General features: G+C 37.0%; 2 protein-coding genes across 2 annotated transcripts; both read left to right on the top strand.

The window, feature by feature from the left end:
• The first annotated feature begins 8255 nt into the window (after positions 1 to 8255).
• Positions 8256 to 8624, top strand: LOC137721988 (uncharacterized). The gene has a single exon (XM_068461000.1). It carries the CDS (start codon positions 8256 to 8258, stop codon positions 8622 to 8624), a length of 369 nt encoding a protein of 122 aa, XP_068317101.1.
• A 714-nt stretch (positions 8625 to 9338) lies between these two features.
• LOC137721989 (uncharacterized) lies at positions 9339 to 10429 on the top strand. Its single transcript, XM_068461001.1, has 2 exons — positions 9339 to 9888; positions 10047 to 10429. Exons 1-2 carry the CDS (start codon positions 9339 to 9341, stop codon positions 10427 to 10429), a joined length of 933 nt encoding a protein of 310 aa, XP_068317102.1.
• The last annotated feature ends 3515 nt before the right edge of the window (positions 10430 to 13944 follow it).

A 13944-nucleotide genomic window follows, 5' to 3' on the forward strand; every position in this document is an offset into this window, starting at 1 on the left:
ATTCACTAGAACATCAGCCTTGTTGCAACTTTCCATGTTAAACCTGTTAAGTACCCTCTCTATGTGGCCTTTCTAAGATAAACCAAGGAATTTTTGTTTTCTATCTGTCACAATCTCAATTTCCAGAACATAATGAGCTTCCCCAAGATCCTTCATTTCAAAGTTTCAACTTAGCATGCTTTTAGTCTCTTTCAATAGTTGCACATCTAAACTTACAAACAAGATGTCATCAACATATAAGACAAGAAAAATGAACTTGGATCCCTTGAACTTAAGATAGATACAATCATCCATCCTGTTTTCAACAAATCCTTGTGAAGTAACTACCTGGTCAAATTTCAAAAACCATTGTCTTGAAGCCTTTTTTAAACCATAGATCAATTTGTTCAATTTGCAGACCACATCTTCTTTCCTCAGCATAGATTGATTTGTTCTCTTTGTCTTAAACACCCGATTGCTATCAACTACTTTAATGCTAACTAGTAACTTTACTAAAGACCAAACATTGTTTTTAGACATTGAATCAAGTTCTTCTGCCATTGCTTGTTGCTATAGAGCTACGTGAAGACTCTTCATAGCTTGCTAATAAGTCACAGGGTCATCTATATCACCATAATCAAATTCTGTCTCTTGGAGATACACATAGTCTTTTGAGATCACAAGTTTCTTGATTCTGTTGGACTTTCTTAGTTGTGGTTGACCAATCAAATTCTCAGTTATTTAAACATTGAGATTTTGATCCTGAATTCCCACTTGATTCTCAATACTTGTATGATCAGCATTTTCATTCTTAAGTTCTACCATGTTTACATCAAGGCCAGCAATTTCTAAGTGAGCCATTTGAAATACAAGTACCTGATTATAGCTTAGTTGAGAAGAATTATCTGATTGCACTATTTCCTCAAAATCGAATTTATCTTGAGTCATATCTGATATATCTTCATCCTCCAGAAAAATGGCATTATGAGTTTCTTGAATCCTTGTATATGCTTGTGTACAATAGAATTTGAAACCCTTTGACTTCTCTGAGTAGCTAATGAAATAACATGTAATTGTTTTAGAGTCTAGTCTATTTTCACTTGGATTGTAGAATTTTGCCTTTGCTATGCAACCCTATACATGGAAGTGATTGAAACTTGGTTTTCTCCCATAGCATAGTTCAAAAGGTGTCTTGGGTACAGACCTTGATGGCACTCGAATATAATTTGCAGTCTTCAATGCTTCTCTCCAAAGAAAGTTTGGAACCTTTGATCTTGAAATCATGATTCTCACCAACTCCATAAGAGTTCTATTTCTCATTTCTGCCACTCCATTATGTTGTGAGGTACCAGGAGTGGTATATTAAGTCACAATCCCTTGACTTTCAAGAAAATTAGCAAATGGACCCTTTTGTTGCCCTGCCTCTATATGCCTGCCAAAGTATTCCCCTCCCTTATCTGATATAACAATTTTAATCACATGATTTAACTATTTTTCAACTTCACTTTTAAAAACTTTGAAACATTCAAGGACTGCAAATTTCTCACAAATAAGGTAAATATAACTGAATCTTGATAAGTCATCTATGAAGTTCACAAAATAGGTGTTCCCATAAATGTTTTTGACAGGAAAAGGTCCACAAATATCTGTTTGAATGATTTCGAGCAAGCCTTGACTCCTTTTGGCATCTAACTTTCTAACATTAGTCATTTCGCCTTTGATGCAGTCAACACATTCTGTAGCAGTTTTATTGTCTATTGTAGGAATCAAGTTCAATTTAGATAATTGAAAAACTCTTTCTTTTGAAATATGTCCTACTCTTTTGTGCCAAAGTATGAAGGATTGATTAGAAGCATGCATCCTCTTAGTTGCAGTATTCAAAACATGCAGGTTTTCAAAATCCAAATTGCATTGTATTTTCCAAAAATGCTTTTCCGTGCAAATATCTTATTTTAAAAAACTTGACACATTCAACATCTCCCATAAAAACATAGCCTTGTTTAACCAGCTTTGATACAGAAACCAATTCCTCCTCATTTTGGGCATATATAACACATCATTTAGTTGCGTTGTAAAACCAGTGTCTAATTTCAATTTGACAGTGCCAATGGACTCAACAGACACTTTGGTTCCTTCCCCAACGAAAACATTAAAACTGTTTTGTCTTCCTTTGTTCTTTAAAATCATGCAAAGAATTAGTAACATGCACCTGTGCACCAGTATCAAACCACCAAGAGTTTGTGGGAACATCAACAAGATTTGACTCCTCACAAACATAGATATCAGTTCTACCCTTAGATCTCAGCCAATCCTTGAATATTTCACAGTCTTTTCTATAGTGACCTTTAGTTTTACAATGATGGCATCTAACTTTTTCAATATTTTTAGTTTTCACCTTAAATTTGTTAGACTGAGGAGTAAGAACCTTTAGCAGGCACAATAGATTTATCATAAAATTGGGTTTAGAAGTTTTACCAACATTTGTCTCCTCCTTCCCTTTGGCAACTTGGACAAAATTGATAGTTTCAGATTCCTTCCCCATCTATTATTTATGTCGGTTCTCTTCTTGCACACATTGAACAATGAGTTCATCAACAGTCCAAGTTTTATCTTGAGTATTATAGGACACATTTAGTTGACTAAATTTGAGCGGCGGTGCTTGGAGTATCCTGAACACAAGTTGTTTTTCTCCAATGTTAACTTCCATGGAGTTAAGTTTCTCAGCTACATCAGCCATCTTCATAATGTGATCTCTAATTGAACCTTCACCTTCAAACTTGTAAGAAGTCAAAAGGGACATATATTGAGCAATCTCAGCCTTCTCTGATTCTTTAAATATATTCTCAATGGCTTGGAGGTATCCTTGGCAAAAGCTGACTTCTTTATTCCACCACGCATAATGTTTGTCATACCACTTTCTATTATGGATAAAGCCACTTTGTTGGCCCTAGTCCATCTCAAGATCAATCTTCTCAGCCTTAGTGCTTTTGTCTGTCAAGGCCTCAGATTATGGATTGTCAAGGGTAATGTCATACTCATTTAGTATCAAAAGCAATTCAATCTCTATTCTCCACTTTTTGTAATTGCTTCCACCAATGAGTATTTGCACTGCTGCTACGTTGAGTGATTTTAGTGAAACTGCATTAGACAACAATGAAATCAGCACTATGAATCTCAATGATTCTTGATTCAGTCTTTTCACTACCAAATTTGTCCACTGAATCAACTTATTCATATATATGATCTTATTTTCAAAGACATGTATAGAGTAAGCAACCCAATGATATTCTATAATATCTGCAAAAAGGTCAACACAGATTGCACAATATACACACATACATATATACACACACACACACATGAATCAACAAGGCAACTATTGAAAGTTTTCAAGCCTCTTGTATCAGATATGCTAGCGAAAGCATTTTATAAAGACAATCTGTTCAATTCGAATTATAAATGAATATGAATCTTGTTAATATTTTAACCCCTTATCATGATCAAGGAATCAATTTCCAAAATTAAATTCATGTAAACTCAATCTAAACATTATGCAAAATTTGAAAGAATTCGAATTTCAAAATATATATACCTTTTCGCAGTTAGCTTCTAAGATTTGTCAATTTTAGCATCTATCTTGACTCAAAACTATGGTTTAGAGAAGCAACCAGGAAGAAATAGGACCATCGAAGATGATGAGGGAGAACCCTCTTCGAAGAACATGATGAAAACAAAATCCCAAATTTCCCAACAGTCAAATTTTAGCTATTTAAACATCTTACGATATGACACCATTTTGCAACTTATTTTTCCAACGGCTCTATGATGAAAACGACACTGTTTCAAATTAAAGGTTTTAAGAACCCTAAAAACTCAGTCTGAAAACCCAGCTAGTATGTTTTCATGCATTCCACTTTAATTTTAGTTGAATTCAATGGTTGAAACCTAATGGCTCTGATACCACATGTAAGAACAAGTTTATGACTTCTTATCCAAGGAACATGAATTCATCCAATTGAATCACAACTTATATAAACCTTTTATTGAACACACTCAAGAACCAAAGCCTTAAAACATACATACATTATTCGATCCTGATGAAGAAGCCATTGCAGCTTTTGTGCTCAAAACCTTCTCCTCTTTTGCGATAATAACAACTCCTTTAATCAATAGGTCTTGGAACAAAGTAAGCCAGTGATCTCAAGAGCAGTGGTTTAAGCTATATATAGTACTCCTCCGTCCATTCCCCATTAGAATTAGACTAGGATTCAAACTATACAAACCATAAAGAATTATGAGACCTTATAAAGTTCCAATACTAAGTTCTCTTCCAAAACCAATTTGAACTTTTCTCTCAATTCTGTTATCCTAAAACATTGAGGACAACCAAATGGCTTTAATCAAGACTTATCCATATAATCAAGGCTTTTCCATATCAATCTCAAACACTATGACTGGCTCTATCACGTATTTCATGCTCATAATCTTACAGGTAGAAGAAACAAATGATTCCTACTCCAAGGTCAAGTCAAGTTCTAACTATTTTCTCTTGAATTTGAGACCTAATTTTTAGGGACTGACAATCTTTTTTTCATAGTCAAGTTTATGATAACTCATATATTTCGTATATTTATATCATTAATTTTTAGTCTCTTTGTGATGTTTTCTAGTTAAACTGGTTGCGTTATATTCTATTTCTGTTAGTGTGTAGTTACATGTATTTTAAGAAGTGAAAATATAATGTGGAAAGAAGTTTTGTGGCCTCTTTTGAAATCCAAAAAAAGTTGTTCCGTGTTTTAAAGTCCAAATAAAGTTGTTGCTTGTTTTACAGTCCAAATAAAGAATCTAAGGTGAATATGGCTTGTTAGAAAACCTAGAGCATAATGGTAAAGGAATTGGGATTGCTAGCCCGATTTGGAGATATCAAATAATGCAAAAACGTGGAAAATAAAAGCTAAGTTGTTGGGATCTCTTTGGAATATCTTGTAGCCTCTTTTACCCCATAAAAACTTGTCTTTTAGCCACTTCTACATGCCCTTTTTATTCTGACCGAATTTCATTTTAACTTTGTTTGGATTTTTGAGCTACTTTAGTTTTCAAAACAAAAATCCAAATCAAACTGTTATTTTTATTGTTTAATTAGGTTTCACTTAAAGCTAGTAATCCATAGAGGTCTAATCCGTCCATGTGGTTTGAAGCTCTTACTTGTGCCACTATACTATCCTCATATTTGCACTCAGAAAGAACACAACAATTTAAACGTTTAATTTTGGTGTGGGACACTCTTTACCTTTCGATCGGGTAGAAATCTCTAACAAAGTTTTATCAAGGCCCAAAATAAAGCATACTACCCTCCTACTTGTACCTATTCATTCATCCTTATAATGAATATAGCGCTTTTCTCAAAAGCAAAAAAAAACAAAGAAAAAAAAAAGAAGAATTTAAACTAATCTAACAAAAAGGTGTTTATAAAAATAAGAAAACCTATAGACATAATTAACCCCAACTACGACTAAAAGAGAGATTCTTCATACCCTTAACGCTGACCAACATAAGGTAGCTTCTTATAGCAGCAAGTGGTGTTCTTCGTCTTAAAACTAAGCCTTTTGTTTTGATGGGCTCATTTTTTTTAGTTTGTCTGTTCTTTGCAATAATTTTAGAAACTTAAAATGAGTTCGATGTATTTTGTAGCCTCGCTATATGTAATTTTTGGTCAATTTGTTTGGTGGCTGGATAAGAGATTTCATATTTCGTTGGTTACACATGATTCTTCACCGGTAATTTCATATATGTAATTCGACTCACCTCAAAGGTTATGTTACACTAGTCAATGAAAAACAATTACTCCTATTTGGGGTCATGTTTGCTCTTAGTTGCAATCTTATAAGCAACCTATTATTTTATCAAATTACATACCGATCATTTTAATAATATTATTATATCGATCATTTTAAAAAAAAAAATTAAACTAATTCATAAAATGGTATTTGGAAAACGAAACCTTTTGTAAATATAAACAAATACACAATATAATGTCTTTTACCATTAAATGTATGTTATACATTACGTGATTTTCTTATTACAAGCGATATTTTACTCTAATTTATCTTAGAAAAGAAAAAAGTATGAAATCAAGACGCATGAATTGAAGAAGAAAACTTAGACGCCGAAAGACTCCATAAATTTGGAGTCTGAGGACGCAAGAAGGGCGTTGCCCAGGAGCGTAAGATAGCGCTCGATTAAAGCCACAACTGAGGTGGAGGAGACTAGCCTTGAGAGGTCTCCCAAGTCACCATGACGCTCATAATATGGAACTGTCAAGGTATTATGGGTGATCTGACAATTGACAACTTGTTGGAGCAAAATAGGCTCCACACCCCTGACATAGTGATCCTGCTTGAAACGAAAAACAAGAGCAATCATTATGAGTATCTAAAGAAAAAAAACTAGGAATGGAGTTTATGCATGCAGTGGAACTTAGAGGGATTGGAGGTGGTTTGTGTTTGTTCTGGAGAGATGTTTCACAAGTTCTCTTGGTGAAATATACTGATTTTATGATTACAGTTAAGGTGTGGGACGAGGGAAAAAATTGTCACTGGCGATTATTTGCCATCTATGCTAGTACGGACAAGAAAAAGAGGCAAGATCAATGGAAGGTACTTAGCAATCGGATCGAGAAAAAGAGTGATTTCTGTCTCCTAATAGGGGACTTTAATGACATAATGTGCAACAGTGAAAAATAAAGGGAAATCATAGATCAGTGGCTAGCATTAGGGATTTCAGGGATTTTGTGGCTCAAAATGAACTGTTGGACTTGGGTTACGAAGGCTACCAGTTCACTTGGCAGAACAACAGAGACTCCAAGCCTATTTAATAAAGACTTGATCGGGGCTTGGCAAGTTCGGGATGGCATGACCTATACCTGGACACAAAAATTTTGCATGTACCTTTGGAAGGTTCAGACCATTCAACATTGCTTCTTACCATGAAGAAGTCAAAGTAGTGGAAGGAAAGAAGGTTTATGTACAATGTGAGATAGGGCAAGCTAGCAGGGTGCCGCAACCTGGTGGCTAAAGATTGGAAGGAAGAGGTCGGGGGCTCTTATGCCTTTCGATTCTGCAAGAAGCTAAAGTCCGTCAAGAGAAGTCTCAATGGGTGGTATAGAAAGAGAGGTAGAAACTCTAAAAAAACCATTGATAAGCTGAAACATGAGTTAAGGGAGGCTTAGCAATCAAAGGGCTTTGCCTCGGTAGGGGTGCACCTAAAGGAGAGAGAGCTAAAGAAAGCGCACAAGAAGGAAGAGACTTTTTGACGGGTTAAATCGAGGGTTCAATGGCTTAACGAAGGTGACAAGAATACCAAATTTTTTCATGCACAAACGATGAAACAAAAAAGATCAAATAAGATAAGAGGCTTGGAGGATCCACATGGGGTATGGCACACGGGTGAAGAAGGGATTTGTTCGCTCGTGGTGGACTATTTCTCTGACCTATTTCAGTTCAGTAAGCCATGCCGAATTAATGAAATTGCGAGCAGTATGTAGACCAGAGTTACGCACGAAGACAATCTGTTATTGATGACTCTGGTAACAGATGGTGAAATTTAGGAGGCTGCTTTCCAAATCCTACCCACGAGCTCTAGGGCTGGATGCTTTCTCTGGGAATTCTTGTTAAGACCATTAGGAGGTGCTGGGGATGGATGTGATCAACACAGTCAAAGCCTTCTAGCATTTGGGTAAGCTCTTAAGGAAACTAAACCATACAAATTTGGTTCTCATTCTAAATGTGCTGTGTCTGAAGAACTTGTTGCAGTACTAGCTTATTATCTTATGTAACGTAAGCTATAAGGTCCTTGCTAAGGTGCTCACGAACAGACTAAAGGGGGTGATGCCAAAGGTGATTAGCGACAATCAATTGGCTTTTGTGGCTGGGAAGCATATACAAGATAATATTCTTGTAGTACATGAGATTTTGTACTCCCTTATGCATCAAACAAAGTAGGATATGGTAGGTATGGCATTAAAGTTGGACATGGCAAAGGCGTATAATCATGTAAAATGGGAATTCCTCTTAGTCATGATAGCTAAGCTAGGGTTCACTCCAATGTTTTGCAGTTGGATAAATGAGTGTATTTCATCTGTATCTTATAGTATTTTGGTGAACGGGAACCCAACGGGGTATATTTTGCCACAAAGAGGGCTGAGGCAGGGAAACCCTATTTCCCCATACCTATTTCTTCTTTGCACTTAAGGGTTCTCTGCCCTAATCTGGAACAGCATGGAGAGGGGTGCCCTCCACGGGGTGAGGGTAGTACCAAATGGGATACCTATTTCGCACTTATTCTTTGCGGATGACTCGGTATTATTCTGTGATGCAACTGTTGATGATACGCAAGGGGTAAGGGACATTCTAAACACTTATGCAGCTGGGTCGGGTCAGGGGATTAATATGACCAAGAACTCTATTTACTACGGGTCAAAGGTTAAGAAGCGGGATAAGAAAATTATTGAGCGAACTTTGAACATTCAAAGTAAGGTAGGTTTTGGGAAGTACCTTGGGCTTCAATCAGATTTTGGTTACTCAAAAAAGGCTATCTTCGAGGACGTCGAGGAACGGATTGAGACAAGGATGGAAGGATGGGCCTAGCAGTTTTTAAACTAAGCAGGGAAAGAAGTCCTTATAAAAGCAATGGCAATGGCTATGCCAAATCATGCTATAGGTTGCTTTAAGTTACCAATTGGGGTCTGTAAAGACATAGAGAAAGCTAGCCGAAGCTAGTGGTGGAGGGGAAATGAGCACCGTAAGGGGGTTTACTAGGCCTGCTGGGATCGTTTATTGAAGCAAAAACGCCAGAGGCAGAGGTTCAAAGATATCTAGTGTTTTAATCTGGCCTTCCTGGCTAAGATTAGGTGGCGACTGATCCTCAACCCAGAGTCCCTGCTAGCCAGTGTGATGAGGGATAAATACTATCCAGGAAAGACCTTAAGAAAGGCAACTGAGGGGCGAATGACATCTTGGGGTTGGAAGGGAATTCTAGAAGCACAAAAGGTGCTAGATAATGGCATGTTCTAGCGACTCAGGGATGAAACCAGTATAAATATAAGAGAATACCCTTGGTTCCCCAAGTCCACCACCTTCAATATCAGACCAAGGGAGAATTTGAACGCAAGTTTAGTTTGTGACTTGATTGATCTGGTCTCGCGAACATGTGACGTAGATCTGATTGAGGCGGGTTTCAATTGTGATGTGGCGACTGTGATTCAATGCATCCCGATTAGCTGGACAGGTTGTAGAGACAGGTTGGCTTGGTTCCACACCACAAACGAGATATGTTGAGTGAAATCAGGTTATGGGGTCGATATGGAGCTCATGGAGAACGAGGCTCTCGGGAGGAAATGGAGAGGATCGTCGAGTGAGAAGACAAAGCATAACCAGCTATGGAGAAGTATTTGGAGTCTGGATGTACCCAGCAAGATGAAATTTTTTATTTGGAAGTGTTGTAACCATGCGCTAGCGGTGAGAAGAAATCTTAAGCGACGGCACATGAGAGTTGATAATGTCTGTGGTGTATGCAGGCACGTGGATGAAATGGAGAATCGTCTTTTTTTCCACTGTGAGCTCAGCCATATTTTCTGGTTCTGCTCACCACTTCAACTCAATTCCTTTGAGTTGGAAAGATCTGACTTCTTACAAAGTTGGGAAAGATTCTGCAACAGAGTTATCGAATTGGAAAATGCAGTGGATATTTTGCAAGAATTCATCTTTGGCCTATGGCGGTTATGGAAAAACAGAAATGATGTGATTTTCAATGGAAGGTACCAACAGCCCATCGAGATTTTGGAGGCTTGGAAGAGGAATATCGCTGAATATAGAAATGTGAAGGAGCAAGGGAGGCAGGAGGCACGGCCAAGTGAGTGCACGATAGCCTTGGCAGTGGAAAGAAGAAAGGAACAATGGCAGAAATCGTGTTTTGGGGAGATAAAGATCAACACAGATGTGGCTTGGTGTAAGGACACACTGCGTTCCGGGTTGGGATAGGTGGCTCAAGATTTTGCTGCTTTGCTTCAGGGCGCGAGTGGCTCGGAGTACTGTGTTTCCACTCTACAGCTGTGGCGGAAGCGGCATCAATTAGGGAAGCACTCAAGTTTTGCTTGTTGCAAGATTTTAACGATGTGATTATCAAGTCTGATGCAAAAGCAATTGTCCAAATGATTAGGAATGAACTAGCCCAAGATTTTAGGCTTGAATGTATCCTTGGTGATATTGAGTCTCTTGCACGTAGGTTGCAGTTTGTGTCATTTGACTTTGTGCCTAGAGAGAGCAATCACGCTGCTCACTCGGTGGCCAAGTTTGTATTTAAGGAGGAAAGGGCTTATGTTTGGGATTGTATTGATCCTGAATTCTTGTTTAATATCTTGGCCGAAGATATTAATCTTTCTCTCAGAATTTAATATATTCTATCTTTGACAAAAATAAAAAAAATCAAAGACTCCACAAATTTTGGTCCCAAAATCACTTGCAGGTTTTTTAGCCTTTAATTTAGTTTCGACGTGGACCAACCTTCAAGTAGGCTTTCTATGCACGGCTACAATCACATTTTCCCTCCTCTTTCACCTTTTCCCCTAACTCCCCTTAAATTTGTTTCCTTTTGATACCGGCATTGCACGAATGTTGGTCCATACCCAAAGGACTGTGGGGGTCACAACACCATAAAAAAAACACAACCAGTGGGACCAAACCAACGTCGCCGATCTATCTATCCTCCTCCTCATCCAAGCCAAAAACGACGTCACGTTGACGATAAAGATTCTGACACGTGTTAGATTCTTCTGGCAGACCCATGAAAAAATAGAAAAAAATACAGTCAATGTCTGAAGCATTGCCTGCTCTTGTTGATGTTGTCTTGTAGCTGTCAAGTTAGCGTACACCAGTTGCAAATCTCACTCCTTCTCCCTCCTCACTCTTTATGGCCTCCGGTAAATCCCATTCTGGGATGCCAGTCATTAGCCAGTCATGACATGCCACGTCAGTATTTGGGTTAAGAATTGTTGTATAGAGTGACTATGTCTGCACGCTTTTTTTGTCTCTTATCTATTTATATTAATTTTTATCATTTAATTTTCTTTAATTTATTCAATTTAACGGAAAAAGAATTCAGAATTATGTTAAAGGTAAAACAATTGTATAAATAGCATTACCCGTCAAGATATATGTGGAAATAATCTCAATGAAATGTCTCCACGATTGATGGGACGGGATGAACTGATTTCAAATGGTGCAAGTGCTTTGTCCTTTAGTCAATTTAATGTCCGTGTTTTCAATATAGCCAATCTATTATTATATTTTAACATTGTTAGCTAATGTTTGTTAAAGAAAAAAACACCCTTAACTAATGTGATCCATTTTAAATCATTACAAAATTTAGTTATTAAGAAATACTACCAATTTGGTATGCATGTGCTTAGGAAAAAGTTTGAAATCTTGATGAATAAATTGTGGTTGTACACTTATATATATATATATATATATATATGGGAACGATAGTTGATTCAATTTTGTAATTGTAATTGTAGTTACACACTTAAAGGAAATGACACTTCGGACTATTTCCTCTGATATATTCAAGAAGTTGATGTCAATTTTTAAATTTATCCATATTTTTTTGTACTAGGCTGACAAGTCAACAACAATATTCTGGTGTCCAGAAACTTTGCGTTAAAACCCTCTTAAAGAAGAAAAAGGAAAATGCTATCTATGTTCAATATGTTGCAGTATTTCCTTTTTATAGGCAAATCATTGTTTGATAAGTGTGTATTTTTCTTATATAAATGTGTCATCTTATAATTTATGGATAAGAAAGAATGACTTGATTTAAGAGTCAATCAGTGTTATTAAGATAAAAAATTTAAAAAAAAAAAAAAAAAAAAAAAGCAACCCATTTTCATTTTTGCAATGATTTTGTTATGTTGGTGTGTTAGATAGACATGGGTTAATTTGAACAGTTATGTTCTCTTAGACCTCATGGTTTAAGAAAAGTATAGCTATCCATCGTTCGATCTTAATTCAACAGTTGATGGTCATTAAATTTTTGTCGTTGCAACCATTACATTAAAATCAAACGATAAAGTACTACAATTTTCTTGAATCTTAGAGTTTAAGAAATCGAGACTCTAGAGTTAAATGCGTTATGTCGGTCATAAATCGCAACTGAGGGACAAAAAAAACCCACCTAAAATGGACTTGTGACATATAATATATGGTGTTATAGGGTTACAACTTTATTGATGCAAAACATTAAAAATGTGGGGAAGTGGAGAGGATGGAATGAGCTGTGAAGCTCTGGTTTTGTAAATTTGGTACCCCCAACCACTTTCTTCTTGCAATTATGTAATTGGCCTTGGGTTGGTAGGTCCCCAATAGAGGTCATGTTTTTGGTTAGGAGGTCTCTGTCTTATGGTGTTTGAAACATTGGTCCATCACAACTAGTGATCGTGGCCCTAGTTTACAACATAATAACTACCAAAACGAAAGTTAAGAAAAAAGAAATACAAATATTATGTAATGGGGTTGTACGTCTTGTCATAATCGGGTCGTCTTGGAGGTGATAAATCGAAGGGACTTCTCCCACTCGATAGTGATCACTCAAAGGTAACAAGACTAGTTCTTCCTACCAAGTGATTGATGGCTCATAGTTTCACATAAACCATATGATGTCATAGTTTCATACAAATGATATGATTTTTCCAATAGACCATTAACTCACCCACAACAAAAGGCGGAGCTACAACTTCGCCCCCTAGGCAGTAGTTTAACCGAATGTTGGGAAATTTTTGTTCTTTAAAGCGCGCGTGCGCACACGCCTATACATACTTCTTGGTTTTTTAACATTTTGATATAAATAAATAAAAAATTATTTCCCTCACACCTTTGTTCTTTCTATGCACATTTTTGTTTGTGACTTGATTTTGGATTGAACAATTAAATAAAAAAATCAAGGGATATAAGTAAACATGGTCAAATATCAAGGACAGATCCACATAGGGACCTGGGGGGTCCCAGGACCCGTCGGCAATCTTAAATCGCTGCTAGAAATTTTCCAGGGACCCCTCGTACTCGAGCATGAGGTTTGTGCAGGTTGGAGGTTGCAGTGGTTGTCTTCTTCTCAGAGAAGATGACCGCGCACGGAGAAGAAAGAAAATATGGACCCTTCCAGCCTCTCTCCTCCTTGCTTCTGCCATGGTCTCATCCATCGGTGCCACCCACTTCTCCTCCAACCTTTCTTTGTTGTCTGGCAGGGCAGTACATAAGCCCAAATTTCCCCAAATTATTTCAACCACCCTAGTAATTTTTCTTATGGGTGAAATTTCCTACACAAGGTTAGTAAGATGGATATGATCTTTCATGGGTTGGTGAAATTTGGGGGTGGAGCTGCCATGGGGAAGGAGAATGGGAAGGGAGGCGGTTGGTGGAGGTATGGCAGCTGTGTTCTTAGTGAGAGAGAAGGTAGATGTTTGGAAACTAGTAAAAGAGAAAATTGGTGTGTTTGGTTAGAAAGATAGTGGGAGTTTGGGGAGAGTTTTATTTGACCGGTGTTTTAAATTTAGTAGTCCATATTAAATAATCAATAACTTAGGTACTCCGTAGTAACTTATGAAACCTCGTAATGGACGCTTGAATTATGATTTTATAATTTGTAATATTGTTTTGCATATGATTTTTTACCTTTATTATTGGGACCTCCCGAGTTTAAAATCCTAGATCCGCCACTGTCAAATATCATAGTGTAGGAAGTTTGCTTTTTACCAATGCATTATGGGTTCGATCTCCCTCATCCCCTAAATTATGTAATGGTTTTGTACATTCTACCCTCCTCGTAATAATAATAAATTTAAAAAAAAATATGGGTGTACAGAAAGAAAAAAGGGTGCAAGGTAATCATTTCCCTTTATATAATATAATGTTAGGT

This window comes from Pyrus communis, chromosome 4 (genome assembly GCF_041283825.1).
Source record: "Pyrus communis isolate YQ-2024b chromosome 4, ASM4128382v1, whole genome shotgun sequence".
In the NCBI taxonomy this organism is placed as follows: domain Eukaryota; kingdom Viridiplantae; phylum Streptophyta; class Magnoliopsida; order Rosales; family Rosaceae; genus Pyrus; species Pyrus communis.

What these genes read in the sequence shown, in the direction of transcription:
- LOC137721988 (XM_068461000.1), top strand. Translation starts at nt 8,256, where the DNA reads ATGGAGAGGGGTGCCCTCCACGGGGTGAGGGTAGTACCAAATGGGATA.
- LOC137721989 (XM_068461001.1), top strand. Translation starts at nt 9,339, where the DNA reads ATGGAGCTCATGGAGAACGAGGCTCTCGGGAGGAAATGGAGAGGATCG. An exon ending in GAGGCAGGAGGCACGGCCAA is followed by an intron (nt 9,889 to 10,046) that starts GTGAGTGCACGA and finishes GCTTTGCTTCAG; the next exon opens with GGCGCGAGTGGCTCGGAGTA.